At 47.0% G+C, this 27,945-nt stretch overlaps 1 protein-coding gene, 1 non-coding gene and 2 pseudogenes across 2 annotated transcripts; 1 reads left to right on the top strand and 3 right to left on the bottom strand.

Annotated features, from left to right (window-relative positions):
* Nucleotides 1-26,301, top strand: part of LOC139233726 (small ribosomal subunit protein uS8-like) — a 48,884-nt pseudogene extending 22,583 nt beyond the window's left edge.
* On the bottom strand, nucleotides 217-26,886 carry LOC139233557 (keratin-associated protein 4-2-like). Its single transcript, XM_070863960.1, has 4 exons — nucleotides 26,864-26,886; nucleotides 26,117-26,499; nucleotides 4,805-4,857; nucleotides 217-309 (listed from the first exon to the last, which is right to left on the bottom strand). Exons 1-4 carry the CDS (start codon nucleotides 26,884-26,886, stop codon nucleotides 217-219), a joined length of 552 nt encoding a protein of 183 aa, XP_070720061.1.
* Nucleotides 13,832-14,022, bottom strand: LOC139234281 (U2 spliceosomal RNA). The gene has a single exon (XR_011588316.1). It is a non-coding gene; the product is annotated as a U2 spliceosomal RNA (small nuclear RNA).
* LOC139234209 (U2 spliceosomal RNA) lies at nucleotides 14,142-14,342 on the bottom strand (annotated as a pseudogene).
* Nucleotides 26,887-27,945: the final 1,059 nt, after the last annotated feature.

The following is a 27,945-nucleotide window of genomic DNA, read 5'->3' as shown; positions in this document are numbered from 1 at the left end:
CCCCACCACCCCCCAGCGGCCGCCCGCCCAGTATGCGCCCCCTGAATTTGTCGCTGTCATTGCCCGCCGCTGCTTCAGTGGCGATACCCAATTTAGGGTCCCGGGCGCTAAGGGGGCGCTGCGCACGGCGATGATGTCGCGATCTCCGGGCGCAAGAGATCAGGGCGCAATGCCGTGGCGCTGCTGCTAAACTCCCGCCCAATTTAGCGGGAGTCGTTAGCGGCACTGCGCCCGGTCACAAAGCCGGGCGCGAACGTAAGGCGCAAATGACTCGAATTTCTCCCCTTTAGCGTTTCGCTGCTGAATTATCTGTATTTATAAAGCAACTCATCGTGGACCCAAGTTTTGGCTTGAGTTGCTCCAATTTTTTTGGAGCAACTAGTTTAGTTTGGAGTATCTTAGAAATCGCAGTTTTCGGCATTTAATTTGCTCCAGTTCTAGTGAGTTAGTTCAGTTTCGTTTTAGTTCAGATTTTTTTTCAAAAGGGGGCGTGTCCAGCCACTTACGCCTGTTTTGCAAATTTAGGCAGCAAAAACTTACTCCAAACTAACTTAGAATGGAGTAAGTGTCCACTTTTGTAGGTTAAGCTCAGTGCAGGCACAGCCAGAGACGGGGGTGGGAAGCATTAAACACATCACTTAAAGTGGCTTAAAACCTCTTGCGATGATATTTTGCTTTATACCTGCTGAGTGAGGACAGTTGTTTCTCTTTTTATAAATAAGCAAGTGTAGGCTCCCGGCTGAGGCAGACACATCATCTTCAATGGGGGGGGCGGGGAAGTTAGAGGATTTTCCAAAGCGCTAAATACTTTCACAACAACATTAAAGAAGCATAAGCACATTTAAAGCACTAAGCACTAAACAAAGCACAAAAAGTAATAAGCAATTAATTAACAAATAAAAAATAGAAGGAACCCTGCCCTTAAAGCACCAAGACCAAAGTAACAAGCAACTAATCAATAACAAATAAAAAATAGAAGTCCGACCTTTATGTGAAGGAAAGGAGTTTTTGTCAGCCTCTCTCTGTGTTTCTGTCCATGTCTCTGTCAGTGTCTCTCTCTCTCTCTGTGTCTCTGTCAGTGTCTCTCTCTCTCTCTCTGTCTCTGTCAGTGTCTCTCTGTCTCTGTCAGTGTCTCTCTGTCTCTCTCTGTCTCTGTCAGTGTCTCTCTGTCTCTGTCAGTCTCTCTCTGTCTCTGTCAGTGTCTCTCTCTCTCTCTCTCTCTCTGTCAGCGTCTCTCTGTCTCTGTCAGTGTCTCTCTCTCTCTGTCTCTGTCAGTGTCTCACTCTCTCTCTCTCTGTCTCTGTCAGTGTCTCTCTCTCTCTCTCTCTGTCAGTGTCTCTCTGTCTCTGTCAGTGTCTCTCTCTCTCTGTCTCTGTCAGTGTCTCTCTGTCTCTGTCAGTGCCTCTCTCTCTCTCTGTCTCTGTCAGTGTCTCTCTCTCTCTGTCAGTGTCTCTCTCTCTGTCTCTGTCAGTGTCTCTCTCTCTCTCTGTCTCTGTCAGTGTCTCTCTCTCTCTCTGTGTCAGTGTCTCTCTCTCTGGCTCTGTCAGTGTCTCTCTCTGTCTCTGTCTCTGTCAGTGTCTCTCTCTCTCTGTCTCTGACAGTGTCTCTCTCTCTCTGTCAGTGTCTCTCTCTCTGTCTCTGTCAGTGTCTCTCTCTCTCTGTGTCAGTGTCTCTCTCTCTGGCTCTGTCAGTGTCTCTCTCTGTCTCTGTCTCTGTCAGTGTCTCTCTCTCTCTGTCTCTGACAGTGTCACTCTCTCTCTCTGTCAGTGTCTCTCTCTCTGTCTCTGTCAGTGTCTCTCTCTGTCTCTGTCTCTGTCAGTGTCTCTCTCTCTCTGTCTCTGTCAGTGTCTCTCTCTCTCTCTCTGTCTCTGTCAGTCTCTCTCTCTCTCTGTCTCTGTCAGTGTCTCTCTCTCTGTCTCTGTCAGTGTCTCTCTCTCTCTGTCTCTGTCAGTGTCTCTCTCTCTCTCTGTGTCAGTGTCTCTGTCTCTGTCAGTGTCTCTCTCTCTCTGTCTCTGTCAGTGACTCTCTGTCTCTGCCAGTGTCTTTCTCTCTGTCTCTGTCAGTGTCTCTGTCTCTCTCTCTCTCTCTCTCTGTCTCTGTCAGTGTCTCTCTCTCTCTGTCTCTGTCAGTGTCTCTCTCTGTGTCTCTGTCTCTGTCAGTGTCTCTCTCTCTCTCTCTGTGTCTCTGTCAGTGTCTTTCTGTGTTTCTGACAGTGAAGTGTGGGGGGAGAGGAGGTGGAGGGGGGAGTGGGGGAGAAGGAGGGAGGGGGTGGAGGGGGAGGAGGAAGGGGGAGGAGGGGCTGAATGGGAGGGAGGGGCAGGCTGAATGGGAAGCTGAACTTGGGGGGGGGAGGAGGGGGGGTGAACGGAGGCTGGTCGCAGGGTTCGGGGGGAGGCTGAACAGGAGTCTAAACGCGACAGCGGGCTGCTGATGATTGAGCCCATTCGGCCAGGTCTAGGGGCGGCGTGCTTCGGGCCCCTCCCACACAGCTTGCAGAGATTCGGGCTGCGAGGAGCTACTGCACATGCACGCACAGTCTAGCGTGCATGTGCAGAGATCGGCACTGTTTTCAGCGGCGGGACCTGGCTCCGCCCCCCCCTCCCCCACCCCTTGTGCTGCGCTACGCCAAGGCCGAAGACGTCCTGAGGAGCTTGGAGAATTAGAAGGTAACTTTTTGGAGTCCTTTTTATTCTAGAAAGTTGGCGCACCTCATGGAGGTGCGATGTTTTTACAGGGGGCAGAACTTGGGCCCAATATCTCTCAGGAACATTCTGAAAGCTTCCTATCCTAAACTGCTTTGCACAATGAACGACTTTGCGCTCGTAGACACCTGTAATCAGGGCGTATATGGCATCTTAACATCTCATCTAAAAGGCAGCCCCTCCAGCAATGCAGCACTCTCTCAGGACTGCCCTGTCGTGTTGGCCTAGGCTATTTGCAGCTCCAAAGCCTGGATTTGAACTCTTTTCTTTCCAAATGAAAAGCACTGAAAACTCGGGGAAAATTCCAGAGAACGTGGGAATTTTTTTTAACCAGAAATCAGAAAAATAAACACCAGAAAGTTGAACATTCACTGAACTTAATGCAACTTCTCACTGAACAAACCATGTGGTTACATATTGGGGGTGGGGATGGGGGGTGAGGAATACATTTTTAGGAATGTAAATATTAAGGGAAGAATCTTTTTAGCCTGGTTTAATTTAAAAGAATGAAAGAAAGACTTGCATTTATATAGCACCTTTCACGACCACCAGAATCCCAAAGAGCTGTTGTAATGTAGGAAATGCAGCAGTGCACAGCAAGCTCCCACAAACAGCAATATGATAACAGCCAGATAAACTGTATTAGCGATGTTGACTGAGGGGAGAACTCCCCTGCTCTTCTTCCAAACAACAGCACCTCCGACAGTGTATCAGCCTATAGTTATGTGCTCAAGTCTCTGGAGTGGGACTTGTAACCCACAACCTTCTGACTCAGAGGCAAGAGTGCTACCCACTGAGCCACAGCAAACATCAAGTTGGTGACAAGCAGAACTCCTAATAAACTGGAAAAGCACCCAAAAATGTTTGAGGCGAATACATAATCCTAATGTAAGCTGTGGCTCAGTGGGTAGCACTTTTGCCTCTAAGTCAGAAGGTTGTAGGTTCAAATCCCACTCCAGAGACTTGAGCACACAAATCTAGGCTGATGCTTCAATGCAGAGCTGAGGGAGCGCTGCACTGTCGGAGATGCCATTTTTCGGACGAGACGTTAACCCGAGACCCCGCCTGCTCTCCCAGGTGGACGTAAAAGATCCCGTGCCACTATTTCGAGGAACAGCAGGGGAGTTCTCCCTGGTGTCCTGGGGCCAATATTTATCCCTCAATCAACATAACAAAAAGAGATTATCTGGTCATTATCACATTGCTGTTTGTGGGAGCTTGCTGTGTGCAAATTGGCTGCCGCATTTCCCACATTACAACAGTGACTACACTCCAAAAGTACTTCATTGGCTGTAATGCGCTTTGAGACATTCGGTGGTCTTTCTTTTTAACGTAGAACTTTTTAGAAGTAGCTTGCTTGTACTTGTCCATTTAACATAAGAATTAGAAGCAGGAGTAGGCCATTCGGGGAAATTGAGATAAGCAGCTACCTCAAACTAAAACAACCATGACAATGAGCCCATTTCAGTTGGGATCCAGCGATTATCCACCGCACTGAACATAAGAATTAGGAGCAGGAGTAGGCCATTCGGCCCCTCGAGCCTGCTCCGCCATTCAATGAGATCGTGGCTGATCTTTTACCTCAACTCCACTTCCCTGCACTATCCCCTTTTCTGTTGATCCCCTTAATATCCAAAAATCTATCGATCTCTTTCTTGAATATACTCAACGACTGAGCCTGCACAGACCTCTGAAGTAGAGAATTCCAAAGATTCACCACCCTCTAAGTGAAGAAATTTCTCCTCATCTCAGTCCTAAATGGCCGACCCCTTATTTTGAGACTGTGACCCCTGGTTCTAGACTCCCCAGCCAGGGGGAAACACCCTCCCTGCATCTACCCTGTCAAACCCTGTAAGAATTTAAGTAGGATTAGCCCAATACTTTTTTTTAACACTCATTGTACAATCACTCAGCATTTTATGTGTGTAAAGCTCTGCATGTGTGTTCGTGCATATCATTGTTGCATTTATGGATTGCTTGACAATGAAAGTTTAGAATATTGTGCACTGCTGTTTTTTGTGCATAATACAGGTCGATTTAGAAACTTGGAGTGTGAGAAAGTGATCTGATTTGGGCTATGCATTTCCAGTTTAACTGCATACCTTAACTTTTAGTTGCTGCTTCTTTGTCTGTTTGGACAACGCCTTGAAAATACCTTCTGGTTGTCAATGTCGGTTCAATAGTAATAGACAGGTTCTAAACCTGCAAGATAAAGTGGGGCTATTTCTTTACATGTAGTTATTTTTAGCACATGAATTTGCCATTTGAGGGATGGATGAACAAAAAAAGGAATGAATGACTGAATGGAGGCGAAAATAATCAGAATTATGACATGCTTAACTTTGCAATGCGAAGTGTTCTAAATACCTCAGACAAAACGTGAGGGTAAGTACGTAAAGCAGACGTCACTTGAAATGTGACACTGACCACCTCCCCAAAACACACAGCACAGGAGACAGATAAATATTTGAGAGCCAGGAGCCAAGTCAGTCGAAGACACACAAGGACTGAGCGTTATTTATAGAGGTATTTATTGATCTTGTCACTCGTGGTGGAATTATTCATTTATTTGGTGGATTGGAATTGATTTATTATAGTGAGAAGAAAGATTGTTTAAGCGACTAATGGATTAATTAGCGGGCAGTGTAAAATGTTGGGCCGATGACTCAAAATATTTAATTTGCTTTAAATGCTGTTGCATATTAATAATATGTATGTATGTAACCAGTGAGCTTTGTTTATTATAAAGATTTAATTTATGAGGCAAATAGGCTGGATTCCCAATTGAATAGTTTTGTTCTGGATAGGACAGGTGCTTTTTTATTTTATGTCAATGGTGACATGCTGGCACTTTCTGTGTGTTGGAATCTCAGGAGTAAAGCTACACGCACAAGTGTGGATTTGTCACAAGGCAGCACAACGGATCTGTATGAGGGCAGATGAATAGATGGAAAATATCAGAATTGATTGATACTGAATAGGTTGTGCCTGCATCCAATGATTTACGGCGTTAATCGGTCTGACTGAGGGAGAATATATATGGTGAAAGTGTGGAGCTCGCTGTTCTAATACCAGTAGCGAAACCAATCCAATTATATTCCACCTGCTCTTTAAAAGAAATGGTTTAACACACGCGTTACAATAATGGGCAAAGGACTACAGAAATATAGAAACACAGAAAATAGGAGCAGTAGTAGGCTATTCGGCCCTTCGAGTCTGCACCGCCATTCAATATGATCATGGCTGATCCATATCTCAACACCATATTCCCGCCTTGTCCCTATACCCCTTGATACCTTTTGTGTCTAGAAATCTATCTAACTCCCTCTTAAATACATTCAGTGACTTGGCCTCCACAGCCTTCTGTGGTAGAGAATTCCACAGGTTCACCAGCCGCTGAGTGAAAAAATTTCCCCTCATCTCGGTCCTAAATTTCCTACCCCGTATCCTGAGACTGTGACCCCCTTGTTCCAGACTTCCCATCATGTAGATTTGATGGAGGGGACGTCTGCTGATATAACAAGACTGTGACCTTTAAATGTGTTATTGCCATGAAATATTTCAGTTTTCTCAATCTCCCATCTCCGCCCCACACCTGCAAACATTGCTGAGGTCTCACTGACATTGGCATCTGACTAATGTGTGTAACTTTACTGCTTCTCTGCACTTTAAATCAAGTGCAGCAGTGTGTTTCTTTAACACTACCCTGATTTTGAGAACATAATTCAAAAGGACTAATTGGAAGCGGCAGCAGACTGGAACTTTGCAGCTCACTGACAGGCGATGGTAGTGTCTGATCTCAGAACTAACACTTCCTCCTCCTGTGCACAGTCAACTCCAGTTGCCCTTGTCAGCTATGGTTCAGTGGGTAGCATTCTGGCCTCGAGAGTCAGGAGGTCGTGGGTCTTGATGTACTGCTTAGCCCTAAATTGAGCTTTCTGTTGTCTGTCTAATCCATCACAAAGACCCCCATCGTCCACTTCCAGTCATCCCCACTCTCTCCCACACAAGGGCAGGACAAATCTAGGCTGATACTCCAGTGCAGTGCTGAGGGAGTGATGAACTGTCAGAGGTGCCGTCTTTCGGATGAGACGTTAAACCAAGGCCCTGTCTGCCCTCTCAGGTGGACGTAAAAGATCCCACGGCACTATTTCGAAGAAGAGCAGGGGAGTTATCCCAGGTGTCCTGGTCGATATTTATCCCTGAATGAAATGCATCCCAGGGTATTAAAAGAGATGGCGGAAGTTATAGCAGATGCATTTGTTATAATCTACCAAAATTCTCTGGACTCTGGGGAGGTACCAGCGGATTGGAAAGCAGCTAATGTAACGCCTCTGTTTAAAAAAAGGAGCAGACAAAAGGCAGGTAACTATAGGCCGGTTAGTTTAACATCTGTAGTGGGGAAAATGCTTGAAACTATCATTAAGGAAGAAATAGCAGGACATCTAGCTAGGAATAGTGCAATCAAGCAGACGCAACATGATTCATGAAGGGGAAATCATGTTTAACTAATTTACTGGAATTCTTTGAAGATAGAACGAGAATGGTGGATAGGGGTGTACCGATGGATGTGGTGTATTTAGATTTCCAAAAGGCATTCGATAAGGTGCCACACAAAAGGTTACTGCAGAAGATAAAGGTACGCGGAGTCAGAGGAAATGTATTAGCATGGATAAAGAATTGGCTGGCTAACAGAAAGCAGAGAGACGGGATAAATGGGTCCTTTTCGGGTTGGAAATCGGTGGTTAGTGGTGTCCCACAAGGATCGGTGCTGGGACCACAACTGTTTACAATATATATAGATGACCTGGAAGAGGGGACAGAGTGTAGTGTAACAAAATTTGCAGATGACACAAAGATTAGTGGGAAAGCGGGTTGTGTAGAGGACACAGAGAGGCTGCAAAGAGATTTAGATAGGTTAAGCGAATGGGCTAAGGTTTGGCAGGTGGAATACAATGTCGGAAAGTGTGAGGTCATCCACCTTGGGAAAAAAAACAGTAAAAGGGAATATTATTTGAATGGGGAGAAATTACAACATGCTGCGGTGCAGAGGGACCTGGGGGTCCTTGTGCATGAATCCCAAAAAGTTATTTGCAGGTGCAGCAGGTAATCAGGAAGGCGAATGGAATGTTGGCCTTCATTGCGAGAGGGATGGAGTACAAAAGCAGGGAGGTCTTGCTGCAACTGTACAGGGTATTGGTGAGGCCGCACCTGGAGTACTGCATGCAGTTTTGGTCACCTTACTTAGCTTTGGAGGGGGTACAGAGACGATTCACTAGGCTGATTCCGGAGATGAGGGGGTTACCTTATGATGATAGATTGAGTAGACTGGGTCTTTACTCGTTGGAGTTCAGAAGGATGAGGGGAGATCTTCTAGAAACATTTAAAATAATAAAAGGGATAGACAAGATAGAGGCAGAGAGGTTGTTTCCACTGGTCGGGGAGACTAGAACTAGGGGGCACAGCCTCAAAATACGGAGGAGCCAATTTAAAACTGAGTTGAGAAGGAATTTCTTCTCCCAGAGGGTTGTGAATCTGTGAAATTATCTGCCCAAGGAAGCAGTTGAGGCTAGCTCATTGAATGTATTCAAATCACAGATAGATAGATTTTTAACCAATAAGGAAATTAAGGGTAAGTGGAGCTGAGTCTATGGCTAGATCAGCCATGATCTTGTTGAATGGCGGAGCAGGCTCGAGGGGCTAGATGGCCTACTCCTGTTCTTAATTCTTATGTTCTTATGTTCTCAATCAACATAACAAAATCAGTTTATCTGGTCATTATCACGTTGCTGTTTGTGGGAGCAGATTGGCTGCCGCGTTTCCCACATTACAACGGTGACTGCACTCCAAAAACGTACTTCATTGGATGTAAAGTGCTTTGAGACGTCCGGTGGTCGTGAAAGGCGCTATATAAATGCACGTCTTTCTTTTTCTTTCCCTCTTTCTTTCTTTCTTTCTCTCTCTCTCTTTCCCTCCCTCCCACCGGACATCCCTCCCAAAGAGCTTTACAGCCAATGAAGTACTTTTAAAGCGTAGTCATTGTTATAATGTGGGAAACGCGGCAGCCAATTTGCACACAGCAAACTCCCACAAACAGTGACGTGATAAAGGCCAGATAATCTGTTGTTAGTGGTATTGTTTAAGGGATAAATATGAGCCAGAACTCCGGGGAGAACTCCATTGCTATTAGACATAGAAACATAGAAAATAGATGCAGGAGCAGGCCATTCGGCCCTTCGAACCTGCATCACCATTCAATAAGATCATGGCTGATCATGCAACTTCTTCAAAATAATGTCATGGGATCTTTTACATCCAACTAACAGGATAGACAGGGGTCGCAGTTTAACATCTCACCCAAAAGACGGCACCTCCAACTGTGCAGCACTCCCTCAGCTCTGAACTTTGAGCCTGGATTATGTGCTCAAGTCCCTGGAGTGGGACTCGAACCCACAACCTTCTGACTCAGAGGGGAGTGTGCTGCCCACTGAGCCACACGTTGTTTGAGCTCGCGCTGCCGGGTCATGGAGTACAGGTTCCGCGCTACTGACTCTAAACCAAAGAGGGGCTTTTCCCCCAGTTGATGGGCTCAGAGAATCCTAGTAGCTAAAGATCCGTGTATTAGGAAGCTGTCATCAGCATAGGCAGTCCCTCGAAATCGAGGAAGACTTGCTTCCACTCTAAAAGTGAGTTCTCAGGTGACTGAACAGTCCAATACGGGAATTACAGTCTCAGTCACAGGTGGGACAGACAGTGGTTGAGGGAAAGGGTGGGTGGGACTAGTTTGCCGCACGCTCCTTCCGCTGCCTGCGCTTGGTTTCTGCATGCTCTCGGCGACGAGACTCGAGGTGCTCAGCGCCCTCCCGGATGCTCTTCCTCCACTTAGGGCGGTCTTTGGCCAGGGACTCCGAGGTGTCAGTAGGGATGTTGCATTTTATCAGGGAGATTTTGAGAGTGTCCTTGTAACGTTTCCTCTGCCCACCTGGGGCTCGTTTGCCGTATAGGAGTTCCGAGTAGCGCGCTTGCTTTGGGAGTCTTGTGTCATGCATGCGGACGATGTGGCCCGCCCAACGGAGCTGGTCGAGTGTGGTCAGTGCTTCGATGCTGGGGATGTTGGCCTGAGCGAGTACACTGACATTGGTGCGTCTGTCCTCCCAGTGGATTTGCAGAATCTTGCAGGAGGCAGCGTTGGTGGTATCTCTCCAGTATTCGGGTGTCAACCGAGTGCACTTCCGATGAGAAATTAGCCTGATAATTAAGGAGTGGTCTTGCAAGAAACAGGTCTTGCACACCATGAAAGCAGCTCTAAAGGTACTTATGTAAAATGAGACATTGAACACTTTAGTCATCCCTTTGTCCCCAGTGCTGGCACAGAACTTGTGCAGATAAACAATCCCGTCAGAATAACCAGATTAGCAAATCACGCATTTTATTTAAGTAGTGACAGATACTGCAATCAGATTTCAAAACAGTTTCGTTTGCTTGCTTTTCAAAGCCACTGTTTGATTTAATCCTTCACGATTATTTCAACCCTTTGTTCATTTTTGGCACGTTTGACTGACAACCTGAGTGGGACTGGCACAGGTCCAGAACACACTCTAGGAGCTCAGTGGGTAGCACACTCGCCTCTGGGTCAGAAGGTTGTGGGTCCCTGGAGTGGGACTTGAGCACATAAATCTAGGCTGACACTCCAAGTGCAGTGCTGAGGGAGTGCTGCACTGTTGGAAGTGCTGTCTTTTGGATGAGACGTTAAACCGAGGCCCCGTCTGCTCTCTCAGGTGGATGTAAAAGATCCCATGGCACTATTTTGAAGAAAAGCAGGGGAGTTATCCCCAGTGTCCTGGCCAATATTTATCCCTCAATCAACATAACAAAAACAATTTACCTGGTCATTATCACATTGGTGTTTGTGGGAGCTTGCTGTGCGCAAATTGGCTGCCGCGTTTCTTACATTGTAACAATCTATATCTTTCTTTCTCCTTCCTTTTCTCGGCCTTTTGGCTAAGATCATGCGTAACTGACCTGACAGAGGAGTAACCATGACCAGAAAGTGGTTCTCCCTGGATCAGGAAGGTGGTTCTCCTATGCTTTTTTGGAAATAGGAGGTGTGTGGGGGGTACACATCCACCTCCATGGCACGAACCTGGTATTGCAGTACTTTGGCTCTTGGCCTTTTGGCTAAGAGCATTGGCGCAGAGTGATCCTTGAATGGGCCCAAGGTGACCTTTGGTGTTTGTGATCTGACAAGTTGATCTGACAAAGAATTGGAAAGATTGGCAATGAATAAAACATTTTAAAAAAAAACACTCTTTAATTGTCAGGCTCATTTCTTTTGAGAAGTTCATGTAGATGTCACCCTAATACTGGGTTAACTAAAGCTGTCAGTGTGATCACAGTGCTTCAAGATAAATGCAGCATTAAAGCACTGACCACACTTGATCAGCTCCGCTGGGCAGGCCACATTGTCTGCATGCCAGACATGAGACTCCCAAAGCAAGCACTCTACTCAGAACTCCTTCATGGCAAAAGAGCCAAAGGTGGGCAGCAGAAGTGTTACAGGGACACCCTCAAAGTCTCCCTGATAAAGTGCAACATCCCCACCGACACCTGGGAGTCTCTGGCCAAAGACCAGTCCGCCCTAAGTGGAGGAAGTGCATCCGGGAGGGCGCTGAGCACCTCGAGTCTCGTCGCCGAGAGCATGCAGAAACCAAGCGCAGGCAGCGGAAAGAGCGTGCGGCAAACCAGTCCCACCCACCCTTACCCTCAATGACTATCTGTCCCACCTGTGACAGGGACTGTGGCTCTCATATTGGACTGTTCAGCCACCTAAGGGCTCATGTTTAGAGTGGAAGCAAGTCTTCCTCGATTCCGAAGGACTGCCTGTGATTGACTGAAGATAAATACAGCCTGAAACTAACCTTTGAACAGTTTGAACCTGTATACCCTTGTTCTACTCTTACAATGTGATTTAAAATAGTATTTCAGATTTAAATTTTCCATTCTCTTATAAAGCTTTAGAAGATCACTTCTCAGATGATTCCGGTCTTTCTTCATACACATTACATCATCATCATCATCATAGGCAGTCCCTCAGAATCGAGGAAGACTTGCTTCCACTCTTAAAATGAGTCCTTAGGTGGCTGAACAGTCCAATATGAGAGCCACAGTCCCTGTCACAGGTGGGACAGACAGTGGTTGAAGGAAAGGGTGGGTGGGACTGGTTTGCCACACGCTCCTTCCGCTGCCTGCGCTTGTTTTCTGCATGCTCTTGGTGATGAGACTCGAGGTGCTCAGCGCCCTCCCAGATGCACTTCCTCCACTTAGGGCAGTCTTTGGCCAGGGACTCCCAGGTGTCGGTGGGGATGTTGCACTTTATCAGGGAGGCTTTGAGGGTGTCCTTGAAACGTTTCCTCTGCCCACCTGGGGCCTGCTTGCCGTGTCGGAGTTCCGAGTAGAGCGCTTGCTTTGGGAGTCTCGTGTCGGGCATGTGGACAATGTGGCCCGCCCAACGGAGCTGGTCGAGTGTGGTCAGTGCTTCGATGCTGCGGATGTCGGCCTGATCAAGAACACTGACGTTGGTGCGTCTGTCCTCCCAAGGGATTTGCAGGATCTTGCGTTACAGGGCTATGGAGAAAGAGCAGGGGAGTGGGACTAATTGGAGAGCTCTGCCAAAGAGCCAGCACAGGCCCGGTGGGCCGAGAGGCCTGCTTCTGTGCGGTATGATTCGATGAACTCAGATCCCTGACACGAGTGATCCACCTGCATGGCCTCCAGTGTATGTGCTCGGTGACCAGAACTGAACACTGTGATCACAGTGCAGTCGCCCCAAGTCCCGCTCACCCGTCACCCCTGTGCTCACTGACCCACACTGGCTCCCGGTCCGGTAACACCTCGATTTTAGAATTCTCATTCTTGCTTACAAATCCCTCCATGGCCTCGTCCCTCCCTATCTCCTCCAGCCCTACGATCCTCCGGATTGCTGTGCTCCACAATTGCTGGCCTTTTGCGCATCCCCAATTTTAATCACTCCACCATCGACGGCCGTGCCTTCAGCTGCCTGGGCCCTAAGCACTGCAATGCCCTCGCTAAAACTCTCTGCCTCTCTAGCTCCGTATCCACCTTAAAACCTACCTCTTTGACCAAGCTTTTGGTCACCTGCCCTAATATCTCCTTATGTGGCTCGGTGTCAAATTCTGTTCGCTGACGCACCTTGGGAAGTTTCATTACGTTGAAGGCGCTATATAAATGCAAGCTGTTGCTTTGACATGAACACTATGCAGTGTGGCTGCAACTTCCTGTAGCTCAGTGATCTATTGACTTTGTTGGTGGCTTCAGTTCCAACTTCCTGTGCTGACTTGTGGGACACGGGGTTTGTGTCTGTGGCTGCTCACAAGCTTTTTTTTAAATTTCAAAATATACTTTATTCATATAAAAATTTGTACAGTACATTCAAAAGCAGTTCAGTACGTTTAGCTGCGGTCAGCAATCCCATACACTACATTTGGGTGCTGACGGCAGTTCCGTTCGATACATTTGCTTGCTTTTCAGTTCAAGTACAATTCGGTACAATACGGGATACATTGTAGTACATTCAACAAATTACATTACATGTGTCACTACACAGTACACGGAATGGGTGACGGTACATTCACACTTTTCCTTTCCAACGTGCATTACGAAACAGACCTTGCATTGTACATGGCACTACATAGGTGTTGACAGATCATGGTGCTCCACGTACACAAAAAAGAAGTTACAAGTACGGCCCGAGTGGGGGTTTGTGCTGATTCCATCCCCTGGGTTTACCGTGGCAGAAGGGCTTTAAACTGTGGCCCTTCCCCACCGTGCCTTTGCGGCGACTGCACCAATTTTAAGTGCGTCCCTCAGCACGTAATCCTGGATCTTGGATTGCGCCATTTTGCAACACGCAGACGTGGACATCTCCTTGCTCTGGAGAACCAGCAAGTTTCGGCAAGACCAAAGAGCGTCTTTGACCGAGTTGATGGCCCTCCAGCAGCAGGTGATGTCTGTCTCGGTTTTTTTTTAATGTTCATTCTTGTCAGATCAACTCCAGCGCCAAAGATCACTTTGCGCTATTTACACTTGATCTTAGCCAAAAGGCCGAGAGGGGAAGCTGCACCGTTCCTGGAAACACTGCAATACCAGGTTGGTGCGTGGAGTGGACGGAGCAAGCCCCTGTTCCATCTCCCTGTTCCAAAAAACAATTTAATATTTGGTCCCCAGATAGGGGACGTATCATATATTAAACTGATAAGAACAGACACTACACTTGATCTTAGCCAAAAGGCCGAGAAGCGATGTCTTTTTTTTAAATTCGTAGCCAATCTTTCCAATTCTTTGTCAAATCACAAACGCCAGAGGTCACCTTGCACACATCAAGGATCACTCTGCGCCAATGCTCTTAGCCAAAAGGCCTAGAGCCACTGCACCGTTCCTGGAAGTACTGCAATACCAGGTTCGTGCCATGGAGGTGGATGGGTCAGGCCCCCCACACACCTCCTATTTCCAAAAAGCATAGGAGAACCACCTTCCTGATCCAGGGAGAACCACTTTGGGGTCATGGTTACTCCCCTGTCATGTCAGTTACGCATGATCTTAGCCAAAAGGCCGAGAAGCAATGTCTCAGTGCAAGTCCTGCCCTTGGCCAAATCGGCACAGAGTGGAGGCCAATTGCACGTTTACTTAAGCAGTTGCCATAACCACCAAACCCCGGTTTAGTGAGCGTGGTGTCCTTGCATTCTGGGTTGGGTGCCTCAGTCTCTCTGCCAGAGGCCAGCGTAGCAACCCTGCGCTCAGTGGCCTGTATGTACATTCACAGCCGTGCCGCGCGATGGTCCGATACACCATTGTGAGCTGCCGATTCAAACTAGTTGTGTATCCATGGCTGCTGTGGAACCCACCCCACAATAAAAAATAAGGACAGGCACTATAAAAATGAAAGTCTTTCTTTTCTTTAACGTCAAGCCTCTTGAAGGCCCTGTACAACAACAACAACAACTTGTATTACTATAGCGCCTTTAACGTAGTAAAACGTCCCAAGATGTTTTCACAGGATGTAACACCATGTAAACTTTGCCACCAAGCCACGTCAGAAGATGATAGGTGGGGTAGGTTTTAAGGAGCATTTTTAAATGAACGCTCACTATAGCTACTTCAGTACCCAGGGTGGAGAGGAAGCACTTTTTGGGTCTTTCCCTGGTGGTGGCATTGGCAACTCTAACCAATTAGCCTTGGCGTGGCCACGGGCTCCATGAGATCTCCACGCTGGAGCCTGCAGGACTTACATCGCAGTGGGGCAATACAGAAGTAACTATTCAAGGAGCTATGAAAGAAAGACTTGCATTTATATAGCGCCTTTCACGACCACAAAGCACTTTACAGCCAATGAAGTACTTTTGGAGTGCAGTCACTGTTGTAATGTGGGAAACGCGGCAGCCAATTTGCGCACAGCAAGCTCCCACACACAGCAATGTGATAATGACCAGATAATCTGTTTTTTTGGTTATGTTGATTGAGGGATAAATATTGGCCAGGGCACCGGGGATAACTCCCCTGCTCTTCTTCGAAATAGTGCCGCGGGATCATTTACGTCGACCTGAGCGAGCAGACGAGGCCTTGGTTTAATGTCTCATCCGAAAGACGGCACCTCCGACAGTGCAGCGCTCCCTCAGCACTGCACTGGAGTGTCAGTGTAGATTTATGTGCTCAAGTCTCTGGAGTGGGACTTGAACCCACAACCTGCTGACTCAGAGTGCTACAGCTTTTATGGTGGAACAGTATGGGACTAACTTCATACCTTTTTAACAATGCTTGCAGAGCTTTATAATACCAGGTAATGTACCAGTGATGGGCGAATATAATTACTGTATTACCAGTAAAGTAAATCCTCCTATTAATAAAGGATCAAAGGGTGTTAAATCTAATTCCACCTCAGGTTAAGACTCCATCCTGACAATATAATTATAATCCTTGCTATGAATTGATCAAATGTCATCCCTTATAGTATTATATTTGCAATTCTAAGTAACCAACAACACAAATACCTGTAACTCGTTCTGTGACATTTTTTTTTAGAACTAATTGCTCGCGGAAAGCGCAGTAAGATTTGTTTTCATCTGCAGGGCTCGGTGGAAACCCTAAGGCCTTACATATACATGGACCTGAGTATATTTTTCGCTCCCCAATTATTCCCCTGCCCCTTCTAGTCTCATGGAGTTATTCAACAACAACAACAACTTGTATATATATAGCGCCTTTAACGCAGTGAAACATCCCAACACCGAGCCGCATTAACTAGCAATTAGCGCAGGTGACCAAAAGCTTGGTCAAAGAGTTTGGTTTTAAGGAGCTTCTTGAAGAAGGAGAGAGAAGTAGAGAGGCAGAGAGGTTTAGAGAGGGAATTCCAGAGCTTGGGGCCCAAGCAACAGAAGGCACGGCCACCAATGGTTGAGCGATTATAATCAGGGATGCTCAAGAGAGCAGAATTAGAGGAGCGCAGTCATCTCGGGGGGTTGTGAAGCTGGAGGAGTTTACAGAGATAGGGAGGGGCGAGGCCAAGGAGGGATTTGAAAACAAGGTTGAGAATTTTGAAATCGACGCGTTGCTTAACCGGGAGCCAATGTAGGGGTTGCAGGTTCAAGTCCCACTCCAGAGACTTAAACACAGAAATCTAAGTTGCCACTCCAGTGCAGTGCTGAGGGAGCGCTGCACTGTCAAAGATGCCATCTCTTGGATGAGACTTTAAACTGAGGCCCCGTCTGCCCTCCCAGGTGGACGTAAAAGATCCCACGGCACTATTTCGAAGAAGAGCTGTGGAGTTATCCCCGGTGTCCCGGCCAATATTTATCCCTCCACCAGCATCACTAAAACAGATTATCTGGTCATTAGCACCTTGCTGTTTGTGGGATCTTGCTGTGCGCAACCTGGCTGCCGCGTTCTTTCTTTCTTTCTTTCATACATCAGGCACTACTATAAAACTTCATTTGGTAACAGGCAAAATGCTGCCAATCTGAAATAAAACCTGCTAGAAACACTCAGCAGGTTAGGCAGCATGTGTGGGAAGGGGAAGAATTTGTCAGGTTGATGAAGTTGTGACAAAAGGTCATTAAAAAAGGCCGGAAGTGTTAAGAGAAAAAGAAAGGCTTGCATTTCACAACCACCGGACATCTCAAGGCGCTTTACAGCCAATGAACTATTTTTGGAGTGCAGTCACTGTTGTAATGTGGGAAACGCCAATTGGCGCACAGCAAGCTCCCACAAACAGCAATGTGATAATGACTCAGATAATCTATTTTTTTGTTATGTTGATTGAGGGATAAATATTGGCCCCAGGACACCAGGGATAACTCCACAGCTCTTCTTCGAAATAATGCCCTGGGATCTTTTACGTTCACCTAAGGGTCAGACGGGGCCTCGGTTTAATGTCACATCCGAAAGATGGCACCCCCGACAGTGCAACACTCCCTCAGCACTGCACTGGGAGTGTCAGCCTAGATTTTTTATGCTCAAGTCCCAAAGACAGATCACAACCCCTCTCCACAGCTGTTGCTTGAATGTTTCCAACAGCTGTCTGGTTTTGTTTAATTTAAGTAAGGGTTGTTGATCCACTGATTTAGAATAATCCACCGAGTGAAGTAACAGAGGCAAAGAGAGAAAAAAAAACATTGGGAAGTCAATCAAGACCATCATGTCCCCACCCACCACGTCTCCCGCTAGCAGGGCTGAAGGAGGCTGGGGAGGCCACCCACAGTCTGGTGGGAGACCTGGATGAGGGGGCAGAGAAAATAACTTTTTAAAAGACTAGAGGGGTCTTAAAAAAAAAATTCAGTCAGTCAACGTCAAGGAGTGGTGGGACCAGTTTGGCGAGCATTCCATTGCTCATAGTCAGCTCCTTACCTCAAGGGCCCAACAGAGAAAGACAAAAGGAAAAGGCGTCATGAAATTACGAAATGTGATACCAGCTATACTCACATAAGCCCTCAGCAGACAGCAAATAGCAATCTATCTGCAACAGAAGGAACAGGTAGCAGTTGAGGAGATATCAGCTCCAGACATCCGCTCCTCATCTGTGTTGCTTAAACAAATTTGGAAGCTTGGAAAGGATTAAACAGCGAAAGCACCTGCTTAGATTAGAGGTAATTTTATGTGAAATTTCATTACCATTTTAACCATAGTTATGTCTTTTAAACATCAACTTACAGAAATTTCTGCCATGGATAAATTGAGGTAATTTCTGATTGGCTAGTCAACCAACTATCTGCAGAGCACGTTTTCATCCAGAGTATATGGTCAATACAAAGATTGATTATCAGAATTGAATACATCTTAAAATAAATGTATACTAAGTCAATGTATTAACGTGCAAGACTTGTAATGTGGCTGCTTTTAAGGTCAATGTACTGGATTCCCATTGTAAGATTTCACTACAGGCTGAGAAACAGGTGCTATCTACGTGTTTAATACACAATATAGATGTATCGTACCTTTGGGAAGTTCTGTTGCTGTGTTACGTAGATTGGGACCAAAGCTGTAAATCACCCTCAAGATGCTTCACAAAGCTGAAAATGGACAGTTCTTTATCAGTGCAAGTGAATTGTTGCTGGATCGGAGCATGATATCTGATGCGCTGAAAGAGTTCGTTGAATTTCTAAAGCAGTAGGTTTTTAAATTTAGCTTAGAATTACTTGGTAAAGAATGGATTTGTATGCTTATGTGGAAATGGGACTCAGTGCACCGGACTGAACACGAAAGCTGGTATGTATTTAATGGTGAGCAGGCTGCGTACTTGGGTCCTGTTCAAACTTTTATGTGGTCTTCTCATCAAAGTCCAATTTGGCCATTGCTGTCTCTGCAGATATGCTGAAATACTGTGCTTATTCACCCGTTAAAATGTTGGGGTTTCGCTGCACAACTCTCAGGGGGAAGAAAAGCTTTGCTTCATGTGGTTCAGTTTGCATCTTCATTTATCAGATTTCATCATCATCATAGGCAGTCCCCCGGAATCGAGGAAGACTTGCTTCCACTCTAAAAATGAGTCCTTAGGCGGCTGAACAGTCCAATACAAGAACCATAGTCCCTGTCACAGGTGGGACAGATAGTCGTTGAGGGAAAGGGTTGGTGGGACAGGTTTGCCGCATGCTCCTTCCGCTGCCTGCGCTTGATTTCTGCATGCTCTCGGCGACGAGACTCGAGGTGCTCAGCGCCCTCCCGGATGCACTTCCTCCACTTAGGGCAGTCTTTGGCCAGGAATTCTCAGGTGTCGGTGGGAATGTTGGGCTTTATCAGGGAGGCTTTGAGGGTGCCCTTGTAACGTTTCCTCTGCCCACCTTTGGCTCATTTGCCGTGAAGGAGTTCTGAATAGAGTGCTTGCTTTGGGAGTCTCGTGTCTGACATGCGAACAATGTGGCCCGCCCAGCGGAGCTGATCGAGTGTGGTCAGTGCTTCAATGCTGGGGATGTTGGCCTGGTCAAGGACGCTAACGTTGGTGCGTCTGTCCTCCCCGGGATTTGCAGGATCTTGCGGAGACATCGTTGGTGGTATTTCTCCAGCGACTTGAGGTGTCTACTGTACATGGTCCATGTCTCTGAGCCATACAGGAGGGCGGGTATTACTACAGCCCTGTCGACCATGAGCTTGGTTAGTGAGTGGTTAATGGGGCGGCGATGCACCGATAATCTTGAGGGTAAAGAAGGCCACATCTGCTTTCGGACTAACCCGTGCAGTCCGGGAGATCCCAGGGCAGATTGCCGTTGTGCGCTGAGTTAGTTTTGTTCCCAGTTTGGCCGGTCTCAATGCCCGAGGGAAGAGACATTCCAGCCCCTGAAAACAGTGTTGAATTGTCAATTCCTTTGTTCGCTCCAGATGTTACCTTTTCTGGCATTCCGGCAATACTTAAAGGAAGGTAAAGACTCTCAATTTTCTTTAAAAAAAAATAAGTCTTCCTACAGACGTCAGGACATTTTCGCTCCCGATTTTTTTTGAGGAACTGGCAGGTGGATGAGGTTTTGAAGCTTGACAAAATCACCGTCAAAACACCTATTTAGAAATCGCTGTCCATTTACAAAATAATAAACAATAAATACAGGATTAACAAATTGGTATAAGTATTGAGTAAAAACTAAAGACTTGCCCCATTCAGGACTTCAAGGGGTTACAGCCAATGAAATGCTTTTTTTTTTGGAAGTGTAGTCACTGTTGTAATAAGGCAGCCCATATGTGCACAGAACGATCCGACAAACAGCAATGTGATAATGATCAGGTAATCTGTTTTTAGTAATGTTGGTTGAGGGATTAATATGGGGAATAGATCTTTTACGTCCCTCCCGAGAGGGCAGATGGGCATCTGGGTTTAATGTCTAATCCGAAAGGTAGCACATCCGGCAGTGCTGTACTGGGAGTGTCAGCCTAGATTTATGTGCTCGGGTCCTTAGAGTGGGACTTGAACCCATGATCTTCTGAATCAGAAGCGAGTGTGCTAATATAAAGGAGAAGGTTCATATTGGTGGGATGGACCTGAACTGATAAAGCAGATAAAGCAATGTAAAACGTCTCATCCGAAAGAACATAAGAACATAAGAAATAGGAGCAGGAGTAGGCCATATGGCCCCTCGAGCCTGCTCCGCCATTTAATACGATCATGGCTGATCCGATCATGGACTCGGGTCCACTTCCCTGCCCGCTCCCCATAACCTCTTATTCCCTTATCGTTTAAGAAACTGTCTATCTCTGTTTTAAATGTATTCAATGTCCCAGCTTCCACAGCTCTCTGAGGCAGTGAATTCCACAGATTTACAACCCCCTGAGAGAAGAAATTTCTCCTCATCTCTGTTTTAAATGGGCGGCCCCTTATTCTAAAATCATGCCCTCTAGTTCTAGTCTCTCCCATCAGTGGAAACATCCTCTCTGCATCCACCTTGTCAAGGCCCCCTCATGATCTTATACGTTTCGATAAGATCACCTCTCATTCTTCTGAATTCCAATGAGTAGAGGCCCAACCTACTCAACCTTTCCTCATAAGTCAACCCCCTCATCTCTAGGGGCAACTCTGACAGTGCAGCCCTCCCCAAATACTGCGCTGAAACCTAGATTCTGTGGCCCTATCAATGGCTCTCCTCTTGTCTGATCCATTTCCCAGTCCCTATTGGGATTCTCTGATTTTTCCCCAGATTCTATCCTGGGTCTTTGAGTAGGTTCATACAATTGCTTGGAACCCAGGAGCTTTAGGCTCTCTCTCTTTCTCTCTTTATTTCTTTCATTCAGCTTGTGAGAGTTTTATTGTACTATTGTACAAGTGTACCTATTGCTATTACCTCCTCCGTCTGTTGGAGGTAACGTTACTTTTTCAAACGTGGGACCTGACATTTATGCACAGAATACTTCCGGTTCGTTGGCAGCAGTCACTCTGTTCACAGAAAGGAATTCCAAAAGGCTGCGCACGTTGGGAAAATTAAATATTCGAACAAAGATTGACATATTTTGTTGGGCAAGGGTATCAAGGGATGTGGAGTAAAGGCGGGTAAATGGAGTTTAGGTGTAGATCAGCCCAGATCTAAATGTATGGCGGAGCAGGCTCGAGGGGTTGAAATGGCCGACTGCTCTTCCTATGTACTGCCGCGGTGGCGTTTAATGGAAAGGGCAGGTTTACATACATAGAAACATAGAAAATAGGTGCAGGAGTAGGCCATTCGGCCCTTCAAGTCTGCACCACCATTCAATATGATCATGGCTGATCATGCAACTTCAGTACCCCACTCCTGCCTTCTCTCCATATCCCTTGATCCCTTAGCCGTAAGGGCCACATTTAACTCCCTTTTGAATATATCTAACGAACTGGTCTCAACAACTCTCTGTGGTGAAGAATTCCACAGGTACACAATTTTCTGAGTGAAGAAGTTTCTCCTCATCTCGGTCCTAAATGGCTTACCCCTTATAGATTGTGATCCCTGGTTCTGGACTTCCCCAACATCAGGAACATTCTTCCTGCATCTAACCTGTCCAATCCCGTCAGAATTTTCTATGTTTCTATGAGATCCCCTCTCATTCTTCTAAATTCCAGTGAAGATAAGCCTATTCGATCCAGTTTTTCTTTATATGTCAGTCCTGCTATCCCGGGAATCAGTCTGGTGAACCTTCGCTGCACTCCTCAATAGCAAGAATGTCCTTTCTCAGATTAGGAGACTAAAACTGTACACAATATTCAACATAAGAACATAAGAATCAGGAGCAAGAGTAGGGCATTCGGCCCCTCGAGCCTGTTCCGCCATTCAATGAGATCATGGCTGATCTTCTACCTCAACTCCACTTTCCTGCACTGTCCCCATATCCCTTGAATCCCTTAATTTCTCTGCTGCTTACCAGGAAGGTAATGAAATAAGCAGTCGAGCAGATAGGTGCATGTAGGTATGCAGGTAGATATGATCAGGTATCACCGACAAATAATCAGCTGGTTAAATGGTAAGTAGCAGAGCGAAATAGTGTCAAGTGGAGATGTAGGTGGCATGCAGCAAAAATTAAAATGGTGCGTTTTGCTTTTTTTTCAGAATTCCAGTGCCTAACCCAAAGACTGCACCATGGGTCCACTGAGACCAATTCTACTTCTGCTTGTTGCAGGTGAGAGAAGTATTCCACACATTACCTCGATAAAATGCATAAGAGCATAAGAAATAGGAGCAGGAGTAGGCCATACGGCCCTTCGAGCCTGCTCCGCCATTCAATAAGATCATGGCTGATCTGATCATGGACTCAGCTCCACTTCCCTGCCCGCTCCCCATAACACCTTATACCCTTATCGTTTAAGAAACTGTCTATTTCTGTCTTAAATTTATTCATGTCCCAGCTTCCACAGCTCTCTGAGGCAGCGAATTCCACAATTTACAAGCCTCTGAGAGAAGAAATTTCTCCTCATCTCTGTTTTAAATGGGCGGCCCCTTATTCTAAGATCATGCCCTCTAGTTCTAGTCTCCCCCATTAGTGGAAACATCCTCTCTGCATCCACCTTGTCAAGCCCCCTCATAATCTTATATGTTTCGATAAGATCGCCTCTCATTCTTCTGAACTCCAATGAGTAGAGGCCCAACCTACTCAAACTTTTCTCATAAGTCAACCCCCTCATCTCCGGAATCAACCTGGTGAACCTTCTCTAAACTGCTTCCAAAGCAAGTGTATCCTTTCGTAAATATGGAAACCAAAATTGCACGTAGTATTCCAGGTGTGGCCTCACCAATACCCCTTATAGCTGTGGCAAGACTTCCCTGATTTTATACTCCATCCCCTTTGCAATAAAACCCAAGATTCCATTGGCCTTTCTGCTCATGAATGTAAACCAAATGAATTTTGCAATCCGTGACGTTTATGTGAATAAGAGCCTGATTTATTACTGAAGTAGATGATATGGGAGCTTTCAAGGAATTAACAGATTGGTGGCACGAGATCCCAGGGTGCTACTATTGCTAATCTGACTTAATGATCAATTGTGATGGTTTTCTTCCTAACCAGGAAGATTGGGAAGGATCCTCAGGGACAGAATTTTAATTTGGTTGGCAAAGTTCCCAGTTAATTTCTAAATTTATGGGTTCTACTGCCCTTGCAAAAAGGGGGTGCTTGATTTAAAGTTTAGTTAAAAATAGTTATAGAGTTGTTGAGTTGGGAGTGGCTTAGCCAGTCACGTGACATTCACAAGACTCAATAAAACCCCAGCCAGTTGGGTTCAGGGGATCCATGACGAGACAGGTGGTTGGGAGCCTGGTGGATGAACTGGTAATGTGTCGTGGGATTGTTTAAACCTTTTGCTAAACCAACTAGTTCTTAATAGCAATCTGTTGCTACGAATTCACAAGGAAAGAACCCACGAAGCAAATACATTACACCTCTCATCCCGGCTCTTTCCCCGTAGCCCTGCAAATTTTTCCTTTTCAAGCGTTTAATCCCGTTCCCTTCTGAAAGTTACCATCGAATCTGCTTCCACCACCCTTTCAGGCAATGCGTTCCAGAGCAAGAGATTTAGGACAGAGAGCAGGAGCGTTATCCTTCTGTGCAATGCAGTCTTAGATGGGGCAGAGGCCATGTCAACTTTTCAGAACGGGTTAGATAGGTAGGTGTTTGCAGGGAAAGCGAGATACAGGGCTCTGAGAACAGGGGTGAGCACATGGGACTCGGATGACTGAAGGGGAAACACCATCATGGGCTGGTTGAGCCGAAGGGCCTGTTTCAATGCTGTCATGTCTGTGAGATAGATTTTCCTCCGGTGCTGTTTAAGTGCCGTGAGAAAGCCAGGCCCAATTTGAGGGCTTGGCCTCATTTTAACATACGTCCGGTGGGTGGAAAGCGAGCACGGGAGGTGATCGTCGGGGGAGGGGGGTAGGATGGGGAGGTGGGGGGGGGGAGCAGTGGGGAAGCGTTGCTATTGTTTGGAGCATCTCCTGACCCTCACAGCACCGGCAGAAAATAAATCAAAACCCTCTACCCGTCGGGGTTCCTCTTTGGGCTGAAACTGCCACTGCAGCGCGCCCTCCGCCATGTTGAACGCCAAAATGGCCGTCGTAGGCTTGCGTGTTGGAAGGGCCTAAGGCCTGAGTCAGGAGACTTGCCCACTGCCCAGTGTCAGCCATCCCGGAGCCGCGAAGTCATAGCCCCCGCTATTCCTGAGGTACCTTCTGCCCCACGTCCGCCGGGCCTCAAATCTTCCCTCTATGTCATTCAATTGCCTCAAAATATCAGGCTGGTTGAATCAGTCACCGATGGAAGTCCCACCAACTCTTTGAGAGTGTGTTTCCTCGTCACCCAGCAATGCCTTCCAGTTGTACACATCCCAACTCTCCAGATTTCCTCAATGGCTGCAGGGTGGGCATAAGCACCTAAGAATTAGGAGCTGGAGTAGGCCATAAGGACCCTCGAGCCTGCTCAGCCATTCAACAAGATCATGGCTGATCTTCGACCTCAACTGACCGATCTCCGTATCCCTTGAAACTCTATCTCTCTCAGCCTTGAATATACTCGACAATTCAGCAACCACAGCCCTTTTGGGTAGAGATTTCCAAAGAGTCACAACCCTCTCAGTAAAGAAATTCCTCCTCAACTCAGTCTTAAATGGCCGACCTCTTATGCCCCCTAGTTCTAGCCTCTCGGCATCTACCCCGTCAATAGAAACATGGAAAATAGGTGCAGGAGTAGGCCATTCGGCCCTTCGAGCCTGCACCGCCATTCAATGAGTTCATGGCTGAACATGCAGTACCCCATTCCTGCTTTCTCGCCATACCCCTTGATCTCCCTCAGAATCTTATATGTTTCAATGAGATCACCTCTCATTCTTCTAAACTCCAGAGAGTATAGGCCCAATCTACTCAATCTCTCCTCATAGGATCCCCGTCTCACCCCAAGGATTAATCTAGTGCACCTTCCTAGTACCCCCTCCAAGGCAGCTGTTTCTGCTTGTTGGTGAGACCGACACAGAGCAGCTGGCATTGTGGCAATTGCCTTGGTGCTTCGCATGCTTGCCTCTAACCGTACATTTACCCGGCTTATTCATCAACGCCTGTTTATTCGGGTCTTCTCATGAGGGTTTGGCAAAAGAGTCATGTCTGCCGTGAGGCTGACTCCCTTCTCGAGGGTAACCCAAGAGAGGTTGCTGGAGACTGGGGCTCTCTCGCAGCCCCCCTCCCCCCCACTCTCCCCCGGCTTCCCCGATTTGCCACATAGTCCATCTCAAAACCGGTCAAAGCATCTTGCATCTGGACAGAAGGTAGTCCTTCCGTTACATACAGGGGAACCAGCGCCTGATGGAGAACCATTAGGATCCTTGTGTCAACGGATAGCTGTCACAGTGAGAGAAGGACTTACTGTCATATTTACAAGCTGCTACTGATTGAGCTACAGATTCCACACGTCAAATTAAATAAATGCACAAAAATCTGTTCTCCAACAGGTATTTTCCAAAATAGAAAAGCTGGTGCTGAAGTAACAACAACTGCAGGAACAACAACTGTAGCACCTACAACAACTGCCGCACCTACAACAACTGCAGGAACAACAACTGTAGCAACAACAACTGTAGCGCCTACAACAACTGTAGCGCATACAACAACTGCCGCACCTACAACAACTGCAGGAACAACAACTGTAGCAACAACAACTGTAGCGCCTACAACAACTGTAGCGCATACAACAACTGCCGCAACAACAACTGTAGCGCCTACAACAACTGTAGCGCATACAACAACTGCTGCACCAACAACAACTGCCGCACCAACAACAACTGCAGGAACAACAACTGTAGCAACAACAACTGTAGCGCCTACAACAACTGTAGCGCATACAACAACTGCCGCAACAACAACTGCCGCAACAACAACTGTAGCGCCTACAACAACTGTAGCGCATACAACAACTGCCGCACCTACAACAACTGCAGGAACAACAACTGTAGCAACAACAACTGTAGCGCCTACAACAACTGTAGCGCATACAACAACTGCCGCACCTACAACAACTGCAGGAACAACAACTGTAGCAACAACAACTGTAGCGCCTACAACAACTGTAGCGCATACAACAACTGCCGCAACAACAACTGTAGCGCCTACAACAACTGTAGCGCATACAACAACTGCTGCACCAAAAACAACTGCCGCACCAACAACAACTGCAGGAACAACAACTGTAGCAACAACAACTGTAGCGCCTACAACAACTGTAGCGCATACAACAACTGCCGCAACAACAACTGCCGCAACAACAACTGTAGCGCCTACAACAACTGTAGCGCATACAACAACTGCCGCACCTACAACAACTGCAGGAACAACAACTGTAGCAACAACAACTGTAGCGCCTACAACAACTGTAGCGCATACAACAACTGCCGCACCTACAACAACTGCAGGAACAACAACTGTAGCAACAACAACTGTAGCGCCTACAACAACTGTAGCGCATACAACAACTGCCGCAACAACAACTGTAGCGCCTACAACAACTGTAGCGCATACAACAACTGCTGCACCAACAACAACTGCCGCACCAACAACAACTGCAGGAACAACAACTGTAGCAACAACAACTGTAGCGCCTACAACAACTGTAGCGCATACAACAACTGCCGCAACAACAACTGCCGCAACAACAACTGTAGCGCCTACAACAACTACCGCACCAACAACAACTGTGGCATCTTCAACAACTGTAGCGCCTACAACAACTGCCGCACCAACAACAACTGTGGCGCCTACAACAACTGTAGCGCCTACAACAACTGCCGTACCAACAACAACTGTAGCGCCTACAACAACCGTAGCGCCTACAACAACCGCCGCGCCTACAACTACTGCCGTGCCAACAACAACTGCCGCACCAACAACAACTGCCGCACCAACAACTGTAGCGCCTACAACAACTGACGTACCAACAACAACTGCCGCACCAACAACAACTGCCACACCAACAACTGTAGCGCCTACAACAACTGACGTACCAACAACAACTGCCGCACCAACAACAACCGTAGCGCCTACAACAACTGTTGCACCAACAACAACTGTAGCGCCTACAACAACTGCCGCACCAACAACAACTGTAGCGCCTACAACAACTGCCGCACCAACAACAACTGTAGCGCCTACAACAACCGTAGCGCCTACAACAACCGTAGCGCCTACAACAACTGCCGCACCAACAACAACTGTAGCGCCTACAACAACCGTAGCGCCTACAACAACTGTCGCACCAACAACAACTGCCGCACCAACAACAACCGTAGCGCCTACAACAACTGTTGCACCAACAACAACCGTAGCGCCTACAACAACTGCCGCACCAACAACAACTGTAGCGCCTACAACAACTGCCGCGCCTACAACAACTGCCGCACCTACAACAACTGCCGCACCTACAACAACTGCCGCACCAACAACAACCGTAGCGCCTACAACAATTGCCGCACCTACAACAACTGCCGCACCTACAACAACGGCCGCACCAACAACAACCGTAGCGCCTACAACAACTGTAGCGCCTACAACAACCGTAGCGCCTACAACAACTGTAGCGCCTACAACAACCGTAGCGCCTACAACAACCGTAGCGCCTACAACAACTGTAGCGCCTACAACAACTGTAGCGCCTACAACAACTGTAGAGCCTACAACAACTGCCGCACCAACAACAACTGTAGCGCCTACAACAACTGTAGCGCCTACAACAACTGTCGCACCAACAACAACTGCCGCACCAA

This window comes from Pristiophorus japonicus, chromosome 21 (genome assembly GCF_044704955.1).
Source record: "Pristiophorus japonicus isolate sPriJap1 chromosome 21, sPriJap1.hap1, whole genome shotgun sequence".
Classification (NCBI taxonomy): Eukaryota; Metazoa; Chordata; class Chondrichthyes; family Pristiophoridae; genus Pristiophorus; species Pristiophorus japonicus.
This window is presented reverse-complemented; position numbering and strand designations above follow the sequence as displayed.